Source organism: Phoenix dactylifera, chromosome 13, assembly GCF_009389715.1.
Source record: "Phoenix dactylifera cultivar Barhee BC4 chromosome 13, palm_55x_up_171113_PBpolish2nd_filt_p, whole genome shotgun sequence".
Classification (NCBI taxonomy): Eukaryota; Viridiplantae; Streptophyta; class Magnoliopsida; order Arecales; family Arecaceae; genus Phoenix; species Phoenix dactylifera.
Window position 1 is genome coordinate 8154888 of NC_052404.1, and position 18519 is coordinate 8173406.

The window sequence follows — 18519 nt, forward strand, 5'->3', positions numbered from 1 at the left end:
TTATTTTTTTCCCCTTATGGGATTCAGGTCAGCCCATTCCAAAACTATTCTTGGATATTTATAAATATAGACCTACTCCAACCTATAATCCTATAAATATATAGCCCCAATTTATGAATTTTATAGAATTTTCAGTCCAATCATCCAAATAGCTCTTGAGTTTTTTTTTATCCAACACTTTAACCCATAAATTAACAAAATGTTAGTCAAACTATAAACCTTAAATGAGACTCAAATGCCATATTAGAAAAAAAAATAAAAAATAACCAAAATAACATTAAGTGATATAATAACCATCTAAGGATATAAGAATATGTGTACCTTCTTTCCACTCAAAAGTAATTCTAACTTTTCATATGGGATAAACGGTTTCACTAGAAGTTTTACAAACTATTGAATATAAGTGCAATAAATGTAAAGTTCAGAAGAATTTTTGTAACTTACTCTAAAGTTTATCTCGTGCCGAGGGTTGGATACTTTCTTGATGAAACCCAGACATGACAATGTTAACCATGAATATTCCCGGAAAAGAGGGCAACAACCATCTAGAAATCACCATTACAAGCCTAGACTACCCACATGAACCGATTGGCTGAGTCACCCTAGAGTGTGCATCATGTGTTTCACTAATCACTACCAGCTTTTGGACAAAAGAGAATCCATGCACATTGCTCGCGACTTCAGTGCTTTAATTCTGGTTGATAGTGTTTCCAGATAGCATCCGAACTCAAATTGGCAGCATGTAACAGAGAAGCGTCTTCACCCTCTCCAACGTTCGCGTCGGCAGCGGAGGCAAAAGAAAGTGGACGAGAAAGATGACTCCCACGGCCTCAGGGAGACGTCAGATGCCACCAAATAAGACACCTTTGGCAGTACCGAGCAACGACCTGGTTCGAGAATTTGTGGGAAAGATTACTACTAAACACATCAATGTATTCAACTCGAGGGCAACTGAGATGCAGTGAACCTGCCCAAGAGACACACGCCAGCCATTCAAGTACTGTGCGTGTAACCAGATCCATTGTATGTGACTATCCATTGATCTCTCTCTCTCTCTCTCTCCATTGTATGTGACTATCCATTGATCTCTCTCTCTCTCTCTCTCTCTCTCTCTCTCTCTCTCTCTCGTGTTGTCACGGAGATTTGCAGCTTTCTGAACGTGGAATATATAGTGACAAAATGTTATCTGGAAAGTGAACTCACATAACTTGGCAGAGTCCATCACTTATAATTATAATGATTGTGCTCACCTTCTCGACGCGTGCATATATCACCTGGAACAAACATCCATGAGTATATCATTTTCTAAGCTACGAAGAGAGGCATTCGAGCGTAGGATGACACAACATGTTCATCTTGTAGAGAATCGGTTGTGATCGATACATTTCCGTGGCCAGTGGAGAATCATAGTCAATGACACTAGCATATGAAATTATTTGCAAGTTGTTGCCACTCAAAACTTAATTTAACAGATGGATAGGCTGACAGATGAGTTGCTCTACTCAGTGAAGTTGGAGCAGTATAGCATTATCTGGATCTATCTGCAATCATAAAAAATAATAAGGAGATCGCTAAAACATATCCGGCTGGACCCTCCAATGCTTAAGCCAAGAAGAGTTTCGAGAAAGAACATGAGAGTTAAACAAGGTAGAAGTTTTAGAGCATGATGATGGAGGTTATTTCATCGTACCTCGGAGGCCCGAGTGCCTGATATTTATAGAGAAAGGGATGCGAATCTGTTTGATTCGGGTGGCGAGATTCATGGACAGGAAGTTGAGCTCTTTCCCTATCTACTAATTGGAGTGGTGTGGTATTTCTTTTTAGGTGTGTTGTGATTGAATGTTTTCCTTATCTGCTAGTCGGTTACCATATTCCTTTTTGGGCAGTTTGAGATAGCGCTCGAACTATAGCTGATCGCCGATTATTCAAAGATTTGATTGGTCATTGATTTGTTAGGACATGTGTCATTGTTTGATTTGGTTGGCTAAACTGTCACGCAAGATTTTAGAGAGAGTGAATTTGAGCTATATTGCAAACCAATGTAATCTCATCTAGTAGGAATTCCTTTCCATTTGAGAGAGAGAATTCAAACCCTAGCAGTAGTCTTTCCATCTTATCTTTGAAAAAGCCATTTATTTTGTCTATTCATGTTTCTCAGTCTTAGGACATTGAAGATCATTTATTTATCTATAAATTCTTGCAGAAAATTAGATTAGTTGATTGGAATTAAAAAATTGAGAGTATAATTGATTCAAATAACTGCTCCAACTAACAAGGAATGTAACTATGGCACTCCCTAAGCTATGGATATTTGATATAAGAAAAATGCCTCATCACTCCCAATATATGTAACTTTTATAAATTTTCTTACAAATCTTTTTTTTTATTTGTTGTGGAAATAAAGGGTCTCAGACTTAGTCCCACATCGACTGAATAGCGGAAAGGTCTGTGCCTTAAATGGAGAGTTCAATTACCCTTCCCTCAGAAGGCGCCTTTTAAAGGACAAAACCAGAAGGAAGGCTTCTACCTGCTCCAAAGCGGACAATACCTTCTATGGGGACGCAATCTCCTTTCTCTGTTCCAGTTCGATGGAGGCTAAGGTCTGAGGTCGGGGGAACCTCGACTTCAACAATGGCACGCCAGGTAGGGGCCCTTGACCTCGGCTCAGACCTTTCCGCCGGGGGGGCTGATATTGTGGAAATAAAGAGTCTCGGACTTAGTCCCACATCGACTGAATAGCAGAAAGGTCTGTACCTTAAATGGAGGGCTCGATTACCCTTTCCTCAGGAGGCGTCTTTTAAAAGGCAAAACCATAAGGAAGGCTTCTACCTGCTCCAAAGCGGACAATACCTTCTGTGGGGATGCAGTCTCGTTTTCTCGTTCCTGTTTGGTGGGGGCTAAAATCTGAGGTGGGGGAAACTTCGACCTCAACACATATATTTCTATAACTTTATATACACACACACACGTGTCAGCCACTCACCAGGGCAACTATTCTGGGTGGTTGGTGTTGCTATATATATAATACTTAGAATAACTGATCACGTGCTAACAACCAAGAATGTACATTTCCCATGCTAAGCAATGTAATATTTCAAATCATGTTTGAAAATTTTGGTCTGGAAAACTATTGGAATATGAAATTTGGAGTGCTATTCCAAATCATTCCACCTCCCACTGCATCAAAACGGGGCGTTTTGACCGTTAACGTCAGGCTCTCATATAAATAAATGAATATGAGATGGTCAACCGAGACAGGAACCCAATGTTGACCCTGTCGAAGCCAAGTTAAAAACTCGTGGTGAAGACTAGTCCACGTTACTTGGGGGCCAAGGATGTGGGGAAAAGCCCGCGCAAACGCACCTTTCGATACAACCTCAGGGGTGACGCCATATCTGCTGAGCAACGGTGGGCGATCCGACGACGCGTGCTCGCAGGCCTGGCTTGCCAGATGTGAAGTTAAGGTTTTTTTTTTGTGTTGTTTTTTTTTTAAAAAAATAAATGCAACGACACATAATTTTATTCAAAATAACTAGCTAGAAGTTATTATTTAGATTTCTTGATTTTATATAAATATTAAAGATCTTTTCGGCAAATAACTGATGTGAGGCTAAACACACGTCCGCACGGATCCTCACATATTTTTCCGTTCAAGCTCTGACGTCATCGCCAAGCCAAGGATTCCAATCTATTCAAATCTGATCACAAAAATTATGATAAGCTCGTGGTTAGCCTCCATGAACCCAACTATGGTATTCTTTAGTTTACATAGGCTATGAACTGAGGACCTTACTCAAAATGGCTAACCGAAAGAAAATTATTTAAAAATAAAATAAAATTTTAAAATTACCTTTTTGTCTTTCATCGTGTTCGCCTTGTTTTTTTTTTGCATATCTACTCATTAAAATTATTTTAATTATTTTAATTTGAAATAGTTAATTTTTTAACGGCATTAGGTAGCTTGGATACATATGTAAAAATAAAAATAAAAAAATAGAATAGTAAAATAAGTGTTTGACAAGGGTGTATATGCAAATATCAATTTTAGAAGGATATTCGTGCGAGATTTAATATTTAGAAAAATATTTATGCAAAATAATAATAATAATAATAATAATTAAAAAAAAACCCACCCCTCCCTTACCACCACGTGCGTGAATACTGAATAGCCCCCGAGTCGAATATTCCCCTGCCTTGGACCTATATTCCCGTAAACAAAGTCAAAGACCAGCCACCCCGTAAAGAGACGCTTCCCGTCCCGGTACCGGGGATTGGGGACGAACCTTCCTTGGCGCCAACCGACGACCCCACGAGGAAAACAGCATGCAGGGGGGAGAGGGAGAGATGGATATTTAAAGACCTTTCCGGCTCCTTGGAGGCTTGAGCCCCATCTCCTGCTCACAAGAAAAACGCCACCGAGTTGCACAAGCCAAAGAAACAAAGAAGAAGAGCAGCAGAAGGAGGAGAGAATGATGGGGAGGAGAAGAGATGCCGAGACGGAGCTCAACCTGCCGCCGGGTTTCCGATTCCATCCCACCGACGAGGAGCTCATCGTCCATTACCTCCGCCGCAAGGTCGCTTGCCAATGTCTCCCCGTTCCCATCATCGCCGAGGTCGATCTCTACAAGTACGACCCTTGGGATCTCCCAGGTACCACTGCAAAAATCTTGCTCCTGGTTCTATCATAAATCGTTGCAAAAGTTTTCGACGTAGGTTCTGTTTGTTCTAAACCTCGGTTGCTTTGTTTTGGTGCTTGATACTTGAGCAGAGAAGGCATTGTTTGGACAGAGGGAGTGGTATTTCTTCACGTCGCGCGACAGGAAATACCCGAACGGGTCGAGGCCTAACCGGGCCGCCGGAAGGGGATACTGGAAGGCAACAGGGGCCGATAAGCCGGTCTCGCCGCCGGGGAGCAGTCGGCCTCTTGGGATAAAGAAGTCTTTGGTGTTCTACCATGGAAAGGGGCTGAAAGGAGTCAAGACTGATTGGATTATGCATGAGTACCGGCTCGCAGACACCAACCGAGCCGCCAGCAAGAAGAATAGTCTTAGAGTGCGTCATCAGAAAAACAGAGCATCCTTTCGATCTCATTTACTTTCCAAAGATTAGCAGGACTAATCAGAGTTTGTTTCATTCTTACTTGCAGTTGGATGACTGGGTACTTTGTCGATTGTACAACAAGAAGAACAGCTGGGAGAAGACACAGCGACAAAAGGAGAAGGGAACCCCTGAAGAGATGACAGATTCGATGGAGGCATCGGAAAGTTTCAGGACTACTCCAGAATCAGACATTGAGACTGAGTTGTTCCCGGACTTTGACAGTCTGGATTGGGCTGGAGGTCAGCTACGTCAAGCTTTCGATAATGGAGTTGACGCAATGAGAACCAGCAACACTGGTAGCTTTCAGATGATAGAACGTCAGAAAGAGGATAGCGATTGGTTTAGCGGCTTGTATCTAGATGATTTGCAGAGCTCTTCAGCAGCATTTGGAGCGACGCCTGCTATCGATATGTGGAACCAGGAGTACTACTTCCCGACCATCAGTTCTCCGTATCTGAAGCCGAGCCAAACCAGCATGCCACACTTCTAATATTAGGAGGTTTTCAGGGAAACCATGAGTCCTAATCTCGGTGCCAGATAGATCTGTATCAATATCTTATACTAAATAGTATAGTACAATACGGTATGTTTTTTAACCAAAATAGTTCTCTAACTATTTTTTTTCAATTTTTATCTCAATATACACTTTAATATAGATCGGTACATCTCGATATAGGACAGTATGAGATTTGTACCAATTCGAAACTAAGTTTCGTATCAGTTTTCTCTCGATATGGTATGGTACGTTCTGTACCAAGTAGTATAGCAGACCATGATGAAAACTATTGTATATAGAGCAGGGCGGCTGAGCATCCTATCGTGCAGGAGGATGAACACTGTAGCAAGTTTCTCACATATTATAATGTAAGATTCATTTGTTTTTCTATATTTTTGTTTTCTCTCGCACATTTAAACAGTTATCATTTGTTTTGAAACGGGAAAAGTTGGTCGGTGTATACATGTACATATGAAAACAAGACTTTAGTTGTGGAAGTAAATCTTGATTTAGTCTGTAGAAATGAAAGGTTTGGTTTTCGGAAAAAATCGGAGCAGCATTCCTGCAGCTTGATGCGAACATTCTTTCGAGCTATGGTTATGGTTATCTTTTAAAAATTAAAAAGTCTTGGGCATTGCCTGCATGCCTACATGAATGCAATATATACTCAATATCGTAGTTTATTCGAAGCAACCCAGAAGAGGGAGTTGATACAGAAGCGGATTCAGGTGCATATGCAAGTTTGAAAGGAAGTTAAAACGAAAAATAAATTTCTTTGTAAGTGGTATATGAATCATATGCTTAGCAAACTAAGTTCCTAAAAATTAGGACGGGCCACACATGAGAACAGAGGGTTGAGGGCAGCAGATGAGAACTTCGTACGTCTTAACTGAAGTGTAGATGAAATGTGAGGATAACAAAGCTGGGAATGATATGCAGGATAAGGATACCACAATTAGCAGTTGTTGTAAACAACTCATACTTGATTCAAAATACTATCTTGCTTTCAGAAACTGGTTGTGGCCCTAAGGCAGTGCCGGAATCTGATTGGAACATCGGCAGGAAGAAGGTTCTCCATTACTTTGCAAGCTTGAGATTATATAATCAAAACCAAGACACTATTGAGGAGAGGCTCCAGATAAGCTTAGCAAGCTTAACTTGCAGCACCAACTTTGAATTAAGGAACCAATTTACAGAATCATACCGAACTAGTATGCATAATCCCCAGTTTGATTCTATACTTTGCTCCCTTGTGCTGTGAATGCACTGGATTTTCCACCTGGATTCCATCAAGGAGCCAGATAGTGCGCATCAAACATCTTGTTGATGTCTTGCCAACTCAGAAAATAAAATCTGACTGCATCTCACTGCATTGAACCACATTCATAGAAAGCAGAAAATCAAAAATATGCTAGTGCAGTGAGGAGAGAACAATTTCTTGTTGATGGTTAGAGGTCAAATAATAGCTTATGTAGTAGGATTTCTACTTTCTATAAGTTCATGTTAATAAGATATGGGGAAGATGAAACAAGCAGGAGAATTGTAGCAAAAGTTACAAGCATTCTAGGGCATTATAAGCACTCTTTTCAAAAACCGAAGTCACTAGTAGAATGAGCAATATGTCACTGGATAAGTGAGGTACATGACCCTTTGAATTTGCTGCTTTAGTTTCTCTTATGAGCTTAATTTTCTAATTCTCTACAACTAACATTTCTAACATTATGAAAAAAATATTTGAAGGTAACAATTGGTACCCTTCCAGAGACGGTTTCAGATAATGCATTGTGCATTTTTTAAGAACCAATATCTTTCAAGTAAATTATGTTATTCAACTAAAATGCATTTACAAGAGAACCTATTCTGAGGGTGCAACTGAACTTCAACTGATAGAAAAGGGACAGCTGAGTTCACTAAAGTTGATAATCTGAATGGAAAATCAGCTGGAAAAAGAATAATCTATCACATTGGAGATGATAAATTAACTGGGAATGTGATACAACCTAAAAAGGTTTGAAACAACGACGAAGATTCACATTACAAACAGGAGGTAAAAAATGATCAAGTAGGTCGCAAAAGGAGCACATAGGAAATAGATTTAAGAAGAGCATAAGAATCTTAATCAACTCGACCACATGATCTTGCTTTTTTCGATGGGTGCACGCCCCAGCTGAATACCAGAATGGAGGGCAAAATCAAACCCTGGTCTCTTGCATCAACACCAATAGACTTTGCCAACTTATCTAGTTCGCACTCTTGACCTAACAAAATTATTGATGAAACATCTAGTGCAATTAAATAAACAAACTTAAATAAAATGAGCAAGAGGATGATAAATGCAGAATCAGCCCATCACAAACTATTCACAAGAGGTGTACCACCTGAACATTATAGTCTATAGATGTCAAATTTCGCCACCAGTAACAATTTCCTTATATCGAACGGGTTACCCTTAATTTAAGATTTGCTAAGAAGCTTAAGTTCCTTGTTAAAGAAGGCAAAAATCTAATGAAACTATAAAAATCTCGATCACATGTGAACCCTAGGACTCGTGTATCAATTGCATTCACAAAGCAAACACCATTCAACACCAAAAGTTAAACCATGCCCTAGAAAGCTTATATTGCTTTTGATGATACATGATGAGTAATTCTCATGATAGAAATGGTAGCATACATGACGATACATGACAAGTAATTCTCTACACCCATCTCCAGCTTAAACTACTCAGGAAGTCTAGGATAACTTCCATCCTTTTGGAAGATGGTAGCAATATCATGCATCTTAATGTCACAGAATGCTAAATTGATAACCTTTTGTCATGCTGAAACGGGAAAAAAATGTGCTCTGACTTAGTGAGGTCTCTAACAATGCAAACTTATTGGAGAGGTTTTCAACATGGGAACAAATTAATAGCATATCATGCTTTGCATCATGAAAACACCAAAGCACCTAATTTAGGAATATAACCTAAACCTTAATATGACTACCAGCAAGAAGCATCTAACTCAAACTTGGAGAGGCTTAAACATGTTTTACTGATAAGTGCGATCTTATCTTGAACTCCACTGAACCTTGCATGATGCTTAGATCGTATTAGCATGACATAAATTTTTCATCTACAAACAATGCCTCTGATAAGAAAGCTAAACATCAGTCCTCGCGATCAACAATGAATTAGAACTCATAATTAGACATCAATAACGTAGCAAAACAAAATCACTCTTTTCCAATCCAAGTATGTAGGGCTGTTGGGCGTGGGACACAAGGTTTTTAAGCTAAAATCAAGCAGTAGTTGCCATCATTAACATGACTTATGAAATGGTGATAGATTTGGAAAGCATACATTCAGAGAGAGAGAGAGAGAGACAAGAGGAGTGCAAAAGCTCTTTTACTTTGAGAGTATCCATAGTTGAGTCGCACATGCTTTGAACTTCGGAAAAACTAGAACTGGACTGGACAGAACCGAGAAAAGAGCCAAGTTATGACTCCTGAGCCACTGGACAGAAGCTATAAGTTCCCTGAGAAAGAATCCTACGAATGAAATCAATTTTGATGCTAGATGCTAGTTTCCTCCAAGTCTACTCTAGACTGCCTGTATAGCCAACAGATGAAAAAGGCCGTTCACCGCCAGTATTCTTTTTCGCAAAATTGCTGTTCCAAAATCTAGCATTAATCAGTAGAGAATCAGCATCAAGTTGACAGTTGGTTCATAGTGGATGAATGGACGATCCAAAAATATAAATTGAAGGTGTTTATGTCTAAGACTTGCCTGCAAAGATCAGGTTGCATCCTCTTGATACATCTCTTGCATGTCTGGCTCAAGCAATAGATACATCTCCTTTATTCATGTCTGCAATTGGTTGGAGAGCTGTACAATTTTTGAATTGATATCAATGAGTTTGAGATTGATTCAATCGATCTCGCATCCTAGTAGCTACCCTCCATCCCTCCATTTTTTTTCCCCCCTCTTTCTTTTGTTTCTTTCCCTGTAAAGAGAACAGGACAGCTATCCCCAAGATTTAAAACATATTGGCTTAAAAAAGATTTTTCACATTTACGGAAAAAAAATCTTCCACCATAATAATTTATTTCCTACTCTTCTGCCATTTAAGCTTGTTCCCACCCACATCTGCCATTTAAGCTTGCTCCCACTCCTCCCATTCACATCAACAAAGACTTCAGACTAAGCAACCATCAGTCTATTTTCTTTAAATCACCATTTTCTTCTTCATGAGGCATGGTTAACAAAGAAATACGTTGCTTAACAAAGAAATACTTGCCTAAGAAAATGCTGCAGATCTGAGTCTATTCTAGGTTTATGGCTGTTCAACATTCTTACAGCCTCTACAGAATTGAATAGTGAAATAGAGCTTAAAATCATGCATTCTAATGCAATTGAGAGGTCAATTTAATCAAGAAACATGAAAAGAAAGGAGGAAGGAGGGGGAAAAACCAAACGATTCATCACCACCCTCCCAACTCGCAAAAAATTGATGCCAACAAATGTTTTGAGTGGCAGCTGAAAGAAAACAACCCTAAAATACAACCACAGCAATGTATAACTTCACTTTTAAGATCCTGGGACCGAGATGAAGATGATGAATTCAGGCCGTGATCCTAATGTTGCCCATTTCAGAATCACATGAATACAGGAGCAGTAGCCAGCCGAAGTGAGTTTGTAATTGCAACTGAAGATAACATTCAGAAACTGAACTTCCTAATATTTTGTAACAAAAGACAAGAGGCTACAGAAGTGTCCTGATACAATCCTAGAGGCCACCATGTGTGCTATTATAGCCTTTGTCAATGAAATTGAAGAAAAAAAATCTGAAGAATCAAAAAAAAAAACTGAGCTATGAAAGAATGACAAAACAGTTGTTGAGAATGCAGCTAGAACAGAGCTATGAAGTGAACAAATTGAGCTCGTGATCCTTCAACCTTCTATGCTGATGGTTTGAGCTCCATTATGACAGCAATGTGTGTTCCTAACCCACGGTACATTGCATATTTCATCACCCATCTCTTACTCAAAAAATCAGGGTTGGAGAAAGAAGTCAGCTGTACAAAGGATGCTACAGATATGCTGGCATAACCTCAAAAGGAGGATATCATAGTCAGCAAGATGCCAAGAATTACTCATCAACAGCTTCAGATATCAGAGTGCGTTGATTCAGTGCCTGGACTCCTTAGGGGGGGAAGGCATTCTTGAGGATTGGCATAAAAATTGTCCTCCTCCTTTGGCTGTCCAGGAATGACTTTCCTTACTGTTGGCCGGCCCATTCGATTTTTGTGTACTTCTTGAACAGCATTAGAGAACTGATCCCATGATAGTTTTCCATCACCAAGGAGATCCAAAAGCTTTACTAGTTCTTTTCTATCCAACAAAATAGTCTTACGGAAGCCAGTAAACCTATACAGACAAAAGAAAGATCAGTTGATGAAAAGCTAAATCATTGAATTCAAGTGAGTGTATAAAACAAAGGGATCTGAACAGAGCAAAAGAAAATTTTCAGGAGTTCCTGAACCTGGGAAGTCATTCAGTAGCCAAAACAGAATTTTACAGCACAAAATCATACCTTACGATATGTTCCTAAATGCCTACAATTAAATGCTTTCCATACCTACATAGTTCAGATAAAAAAAGACATAAAGAGGAAAGCGACCATACGAACATAAAACACATTTATAATTCTTATGAGCTCAGGCATTTTAGTCATGTAAATTACCCAACCACAATAACAAATTTAGCAAATAATATCTTGACAGTGCCAAACTTCTCAAGCTGGGGTGTAAAAAATTTTTACAACATCTATTTGGATGGAAGCTTCTCAATTAGAGGGATTTAGAGACAACCAGGAAAAGAAGCAAAGAAAAAAAGAGAAAAATTTGGAAAGAGGCAAACCTGCGGTGTCCCTCTACAACTTTTGCCATGTTTCCATCATAACTGGGGATAAAAACATCACTTGCAACAGAAACGAGATAATCTAGTGCTGCCATCTGAGTCGAGTGATTCTGGAAAGGCCTCAACTCATCAGGACTAAGAAGCATCTCCTTCCTTGCCTGTAATTGGAAAGGTGAATGACAGTAATCAGAGCAACATCTTAAAAATCATATGGAGACAAATAAGAATATGAGCATACCATTTTAGGATATGCAGCCCTCAGGGCAGCCAGCCTTCTCTCACCACCATAGATCTCCCCGGAGGCAATGTATATTTGGGTGTCCCTTGTGAAGCCTAATGCTTGTAAGACCAATGATATTTCCTCAGGGGTAAGAGGGCACAAACCTTCTAGTCTTTTCTGCTCGGACACTATTTCCTTCTCTTTCCACCATGGATATGCATATCTAAAAGTTCAAAAATGCAAGACAAATACCATCAATAGTTGATGAGAGAAACACAAACCCAAAGAAGCACTCTCAGAGGAAAGAGTAAACATTAAACCTCATCCTTGTGAGTTCCTCAGCTTCTTTGTCAGAACATCCATGTGTACAACCAGAAAAAGATAGCATATCCATCTCATATCGCAGATGAAGCACAATGAAGAACCCCCTTCTCCTAAGTGTTGAGATAAGCTTGTGACCTAAGGCCTCTATCCATGGTGTAAATTTTAATGCCTCATAATTAATACGGCAACGAAGCTTTTGGAGCTCAACCGGAAGGCCATTGTTTGCAAGACGAGCATCAGTTTTACTAAAATGGATCACTTTGTGCTTCCTTGCAACAGGCAAGATCTGCAAGCAACACAAATTTTTGCAAGAAAGTTCATGCCTGATGTAGATCAGCTAGGAGGAATACTGCATGTAGTAATAAGAAGAAAAAGGATTCCTTGACTGACCTGCTTCAAGTAGTATTTCTCACTAGCCCAGCTAACCGGAGGCATAGAGAATATTTCCCTGTGAATTGTTTTAATGAACTTGTCTGGAATTTCTCTACCAAATTTGGCTGGAAGTTTTTGGATGATTTTTACTTCATCTCTCAAGGAATGTATGAAATGATTAACATTAAATATATCCCTAAAGTCACTGCATAACATAATGACTACGGTCAGAAATAATCATTCCATGAACAATAGTACACCTTCAGCCTGAAAGCTAAAAGTGAACTTCATACCTAGGATCAGCCCAGAAAGATTTTTTATCAAGTTCAGGAACTACCAAGGTTAGATTCAGATAGCGTGCAACAGTGACCATATCACAGATCTGAAAGGTCCCAAATTATTATAAGAACAGTGGATTAGCAGCAGCAACCAAAGTTTTCAAATTGCACATGATCTGGAGGACTTGGGAAAACAAATGAAGTTAATTAAGATAAAATTTACAAACCGCAGCTCGCATTTGATTCAAGCCACCATTGCATGACACCAGAAGATAACCATTGCTTTTGTAAACCCCTGGAGAAGATGGTTGGGGTAGTTACAGGGAAAGTAATAAAGTAAATCTAAATTATGCTAGTGATATTTTAGGAAAACATTCAACAAGAATCTTACGGAAGCTGAAAAAGGAAGGCATAATAAACAGATGACAGCTGAATGTAGATCAAACTTAAAAATTCCAGCTCTTTTACAACCTTATCAACCTTATGAAAGCTAGTAAAAAGCTTCTAAGAGACATTACTACCCGTGGTTGTTAAAAAGAAACAGCTCCAAATTAAATACATCAAAATGATAAAAGATCAACCAATACAGCTGATTAAGCACCTTCATAAAGAACAAATTTGAACTCTCAAGAGTAAAACTATTGAAACAATTATCACCAAGAGACCATTATCTAGAAAGGTGCCAGTGACCTCCTAGTCTTGCCTATTGCATCTTTCTCAAACCATACTTTACCAGCATTTAACAGATCTTCACCAAACAAATTCTGCAATGAGTTAACACTATCATCTAAATGTTCATTTTTCTTAAGCACGCTAATATTGTAAACCTAATAAATAGTTTAGCTAATATAATGAAAGAAGGTTCAAAATTTGCATTTTGGTAGGTGATGCACATAATGCACGAGCAACATCGAGATAACATTTGTGCCAACCTAAATGGTTATAGATTTTGCATATCTACAATGGTTTCTAAACTAAGCACATGAGAAAATAGAGCACTCCAAAAGCTCAATACATAAGATATTGTAATGTACCAGATTACAATCTTAAAAAGTGCATGATTAATGCTTTCATTGCCTCCTTGTATTGCTTAAGATTTGGAGTGCTTCCTATAGCCTTTGAAACCAAGTATTGAGTTGGTAGACCTTTAAAGAAAATGGATACGTAAAAACACTATGTGCAATTTGCTTCTAACTTCTACCAGGATCCACAATGTGAAACCTTAGAATTGCCTAAACAAGATCAGTCTAATTCAACCTTGTTGCGTGCCAATTCTGGAGACAATCGTGCAAATTGCAAGCTACATGTAATTACAAACCACTCCAATGGAAGGCTAACTTTTTCGTGCATCCTCCATACATTATTTTAAGGCACAAAACTTGTTGATGCATGCAGACTAAAGAGTTTTTGCAAACTACAGCCCTGGTGTAGACTCCTTAATCACATAAATCTGAAGATGCAAAAGACAAAAAGGCAATAATAACAATATCTAGGATAGGACTGATTTCTTGCCTATGAGAACAACAAAATATGATCCATGTGAACCACTCTTCTAATTGTTTAACCATCTCTCAAAATCTATCACCTATACAGATTACTTTATGCAGGACAGCAAGAAATAAGCAATGACAAAGGTCCTAAGGTCATGTCAGTAAAAGGGATTGTCAAGCCACAAACAGGTTCCGCCTTATTTGATCCTGCACGCCAAAAAAGAAGAAAAGATGGCTGAGGAAATTAATAATTTCAAAATTTTGAAATATGGTGAAAAAAATCATACTCCTTTTTATATTCTCGGACAAACAAAAATTTGTAACGCCCCTCTTGCTTAAAGAACCCATAACTTAAACATACCAATCTTCACTTACTCAAATTCCATGCAGACACAATTCTTAAAATATCAACAGTGTATTCTCTCCCTAATATCTTCAATCTTGTCCTTCAAGGTCTGACTGTTCTGGGCAGTGAATTATCCATCTTCATTAGTAAAAACATCATGGATATTGAACCTCTTATGATGACAAAATGGGCCAGCAATCTCAATGTTATTTCACATGTCCCAAAAAAGAGGAAATGATGCCCTCACAGGAAATGCAGGTACTTTGAAAGATACTTTCAGCATAGCAATAAAATGATGACTATATTGATTCGCTAAATGACTTCCACCTTCTGGTTCAATTGTTAATTCTCTCTGTAAATCTGGAAAATGGCATAGCAACTGTGATCAAGGTCGGTGGAACCGTCCCAAACCGTACGGTTCCGGTTGTACCAAGCCATCCCGGCGGCGGACAGGAATAGTTCCAGCAACAAAAACGGAACCTGTTGTCGGAGAAGGAGAAGGAGAAGGAAAGAGAAAAAGAAAGAGTGAGCGATGGAGGGAGAGGGAAAGGAAGGAAGACTGAGGGAGGTGGAGGCCAGCGAGCCGCATGGAGAACACTCCTGCGGGCACTGTGGTCAAGAAACAGGTCGGATCCCCTGCTTCGTTCGAAACAAGGGTCCGGCCCCTTTTTTTTATTTCGCGATTCTTAAAAATCGCTTATCGCGAAATAAAAAAAAGGTTCAGACTCTTGTTTTCGTTCGAAATAGGGGACCCAGCCGCAGAGCCTTCCTCCACCTCCTGCTCGGGTCGCCGACCTCCGCCAACCTCCCTCCCTCTCTCCCCCTTCTCTCTCTCTTGTTCGCCCTCTCCCCCGCCTCCTCTACTGTGTAGGTACAAGCCCGGCATGGCACAGCACGGCACGGGCCGTACCGACTCGTATCGCTGAGTAGCCAATCTGGGGCCGGTACCAGCACATGATTCTCCCCAATCTTCATCATATTTTTAAGCATTGTCATCCTTTGCCTTGTAAATATTATAAGTTAGGGATGGGTCAAATAAGACGTTACTTCCACCATTAACACCCATCTGATTCAGTTAACCCATTTCTATCAATTTCTGTCATTGAAGTCCAACCAATTGGCTCTTATAGTAGATGAAGGGATCCCAAAACAACGAGAATAACAGACCCCAAAACAACGAGAATAACAGACGATAGAGACCATATATATGAATTATGATCCAAATGCAAAAGTAAGGCAGGGGACACCATGTACACACACTAATTCCAAAACAACATATTTATTATGTGTCCTAATAAGCTCTTCCAGTATTCATTCTCATCAAGCCCTAAAACCCTAACAATCCCCTCTTAGTCCAATCAAATCATTAAATCCCTAAAATCTAGAAAACACGAGACCTAACTACATGAAACCAAGGCATACACCAAACCAGCAGCAACATCATCAAATACCACTTCAAAACAGAAAGCCGAACAGTCCTCCAACAACAAAGAAGTAGAAGGATCAATTAATTAAATCCATCGATCCAGTATCAACGTTAAAATTCAAGATCAGAACAAAAAAACAAAACAGAAAGACCCCAGTTTTTATTTTAATTCGAACATCTTCACCATCACATTCATCTAAAAATCAAAACTTTCGCGGCTTTTTCATTAAAGGCTAAAATTCTAGTCCACCGCCCGTCAAGAAAATCAGGAACGGAGCCAAGAACGAAGACAGGCGTCCAGATCAAACCGAGAAAGAAAGAGAGAGAGAGAGAGAGAGAGAGAGACGGAATGCGACTGACTGCGGGGGACGACCGCCGGCGGCGACGGCTGGGAGCGGGCGAGTTCGAAGATGGAGTTGGTGGCGTTGGGGCGGCCGCGGCGGTCGAAGTAGGCGGTGGGCCAGGACTTGGGGAGGCGGGGCTGCCACACTGACGTCAGCTGCACGAGCACCGTCCATGACAGGATGCACGTCCCCGCATATAGCATGTACCTCCTCATCCTCATTGTCTGCCTCCCTCCGCCACCGCCGGAGACCCTGGCCGGCAGCAGGACCATCCTCGACGTCGCGTCGTCCAACATCCCCTGTCCCCTTCCAGAATCCCAGCCTACAGCTGCATTACTAATTACGAAGTTAGGAAGAAAAAAAAAGGACCTTTGAAACGGAGACACAGTAGGGATTATTAAGAAGAGGCTTTTAGGAATAAAAAAAATGAAGAAAATTATAGTGTAACGACCTTAAAACGAGAGAGTAGTAGTTACGTTTTGATTTCTTCGGTTCGTCTCTATTATAATAATTCATTTTCTGTAAAATAAGAAAATATTAAGATCAGTAAGATATATGAAAAGAGTATATTAAAGAAGTGGAGATAAGAAAAAAAAATAGAAAAAATAAAACAAGGATTAAGATTACAGCAATGGTTGCAGCAACTCAAACACTAATAGACCTTTTAGATACAGATTGTGATTTAGGGAACCATTCAATAGGATAAGGTCTGATAATTTTATTGTTCTAATCTTTTATGTAGTATTTTTAGGTTTAAGTTTTAAGATCAAAATCAAATTACGTTGTTAGTCGAAAAAGCATAAAAGTCTCCAAGTAATCATTAATCATTTTGAATGCTCAATTTTCGAATATTTTAATTTTTTATTTTCAAGTTTATATAAAATAAATTATCTTGCACAAAAGTATATTTTGGATTTTAATAGATTTTTTTTTAACGTACTTTTCCTAACAGTGTTCTTGATATACTCATAAATATAATTTTATATTTATTAACAATAGTTTAGCGTTACTAGTTTATATAAGTTGGACTTTGAGAGGATAAGAGGGTAGTGCACTATGGTTGATAGTGGCAGGCATGGAAGAGGGCAAGGTCTATAGTGCATTCAAATACTATATTACAAACTATTTTGTATATATAGAGAACTATGAGGTCATGAGTTCTCTTGCTCACCTCCAATGAGAGTCAAAAAAACCTAGTCATCATCAACAAACACAAAGGAGTCATCACAATCTAATAATGTTGCTCAAGGTTTTTAATATATATATATATATATATATATATATATATATATATATATATATATATATATATATATATATATATATATATATATATATATATATGCCGTCATCTTCTCTTGGTGCCTGGTTATAGGCTGATTCAAGATTTCCAATTATGTTTAACTAATTCAAAAATCTAAATTGATATACTAGAATCAAGATACCAAAAGCTTGACCAAAACAATTATATAGCATTTAATTATCTCTGAGGTGCTGGTTTTCTAAATTTTAGTAATTAAATTTATTTAAAACTGTACGATAAAGACAAAAAAAATCCTAACTGGATTGTTGATTTTGTATTGGTTTATATTTTGGAATGTACCGACTTATCTGGGCTAAGGCAACAAAGACTTGTCTATTATAATTTTATATTTTGGAATGTTCGGATTAATCTTTACACATTCAACCATTTTATATTTAGAACAAGAAATGGTTGGTATCACCAACCCAAAACTGGCTTCCATCGGTCGCCTCAGGTCCATGACCACCCTTTTTCTCCATTCCTAGTACCACTACGCTTCTCTCTCCTCCCGGCGACCCCACACTCCATCAAATGCCTCGTCGAGGACCTCGCCGCCGGTGCCGTCTCCCCCGCCCTCCGCCAGCGTAATCTTTCATCTCTTTTTCACTGGTTTTCCTCAGGCGGTATACGTTAAGGGAGGCGGAAACACAGAGACTAAATCAAAGCACAGCCTCAAGAATGGGTTTGGTGAGTCTGTCATCCCCTGCTGTTTGCTTGGGAATTGCTGGTTTGCAGCTACGGCATTTGAAGACTTGACTTTGACAGAAGATTCTTTGACAACATTAGTCATACTCTGAAAGAGATTCTACGACAGCATTATGAAGATACATTGGAATTTACCACTAAAACATGCTCCTGGCAGTTCTTTCAACCTTCGATTCCGTCTGGACATGAACCGCCAATGAAGTAAGGAAATTC

The 18519-nt window shown here is 39.1% G+C and overlaps 2 protein-coding genes across 3 annotated transcripts; one reads left to right on the plus strand and one right to left on the minus strand.

Annotated features, from left to right (window-relative positions):
* The first annotated feature begins 4260 nt into the window (after positions 1-4260).
* On the plus strand, positions 4261-6099 carry LOC103709686 (NAC domain-containing protein 68-like). The gene is made up of 3 exons (XM_008795147.4): positions 4261-4650; positions 4769-5052; positions 5147-6099. Exons 1-3 carry the CDS (start codon positions 4470-4472, stop codon positions 5588-5590), a joined length of 909 nt encoding a protein of 302 aa, XP_008793369.1. The 5' UTR covers positions 4261-4469; the 3' UTR covers positions 5591-6099.
* Positions 6100-10186: 4087 nt separating this feature from the next.
* Positions 10187-16666, minus strand: LOC103709687 (rhamnogalacturonan I rhamnosyltransferase 1-like). Of its 2 annotated transcripts, XM_008795148.4 has the most exons (8): positions 16315-16666; positions 12920-12987; positions 12708-12796; positions 12433-12619; positions 12039-12328; positions 11737-11941; positions 11499-11656; positions 10187-11006 (listed from the first exon to the last, which is right to left on the minus strand). In XM_008795148.4, exons 1-8 carry the CDS (start codon positions 16592-16594, stop codon positions 10745-10747), a joined length of 1539 nt encoding a protein of 512 aa, XP_008793370.2. In that variant the 5' UTR covers positions 16595-16666; the 3' UTR covers positions 10187-10744. The 2 variants fall into 2 exon arrangements, with proteins under 2 accessions (XP_008793370.2, XP_038988865.1); XM_039132937.1 differs by lacking the exon at positions 16315-16666 and having other exon boundaries at positions 12920-15318.
* Positions 16667-18519: the final 1853 nt, after the last annotated feature.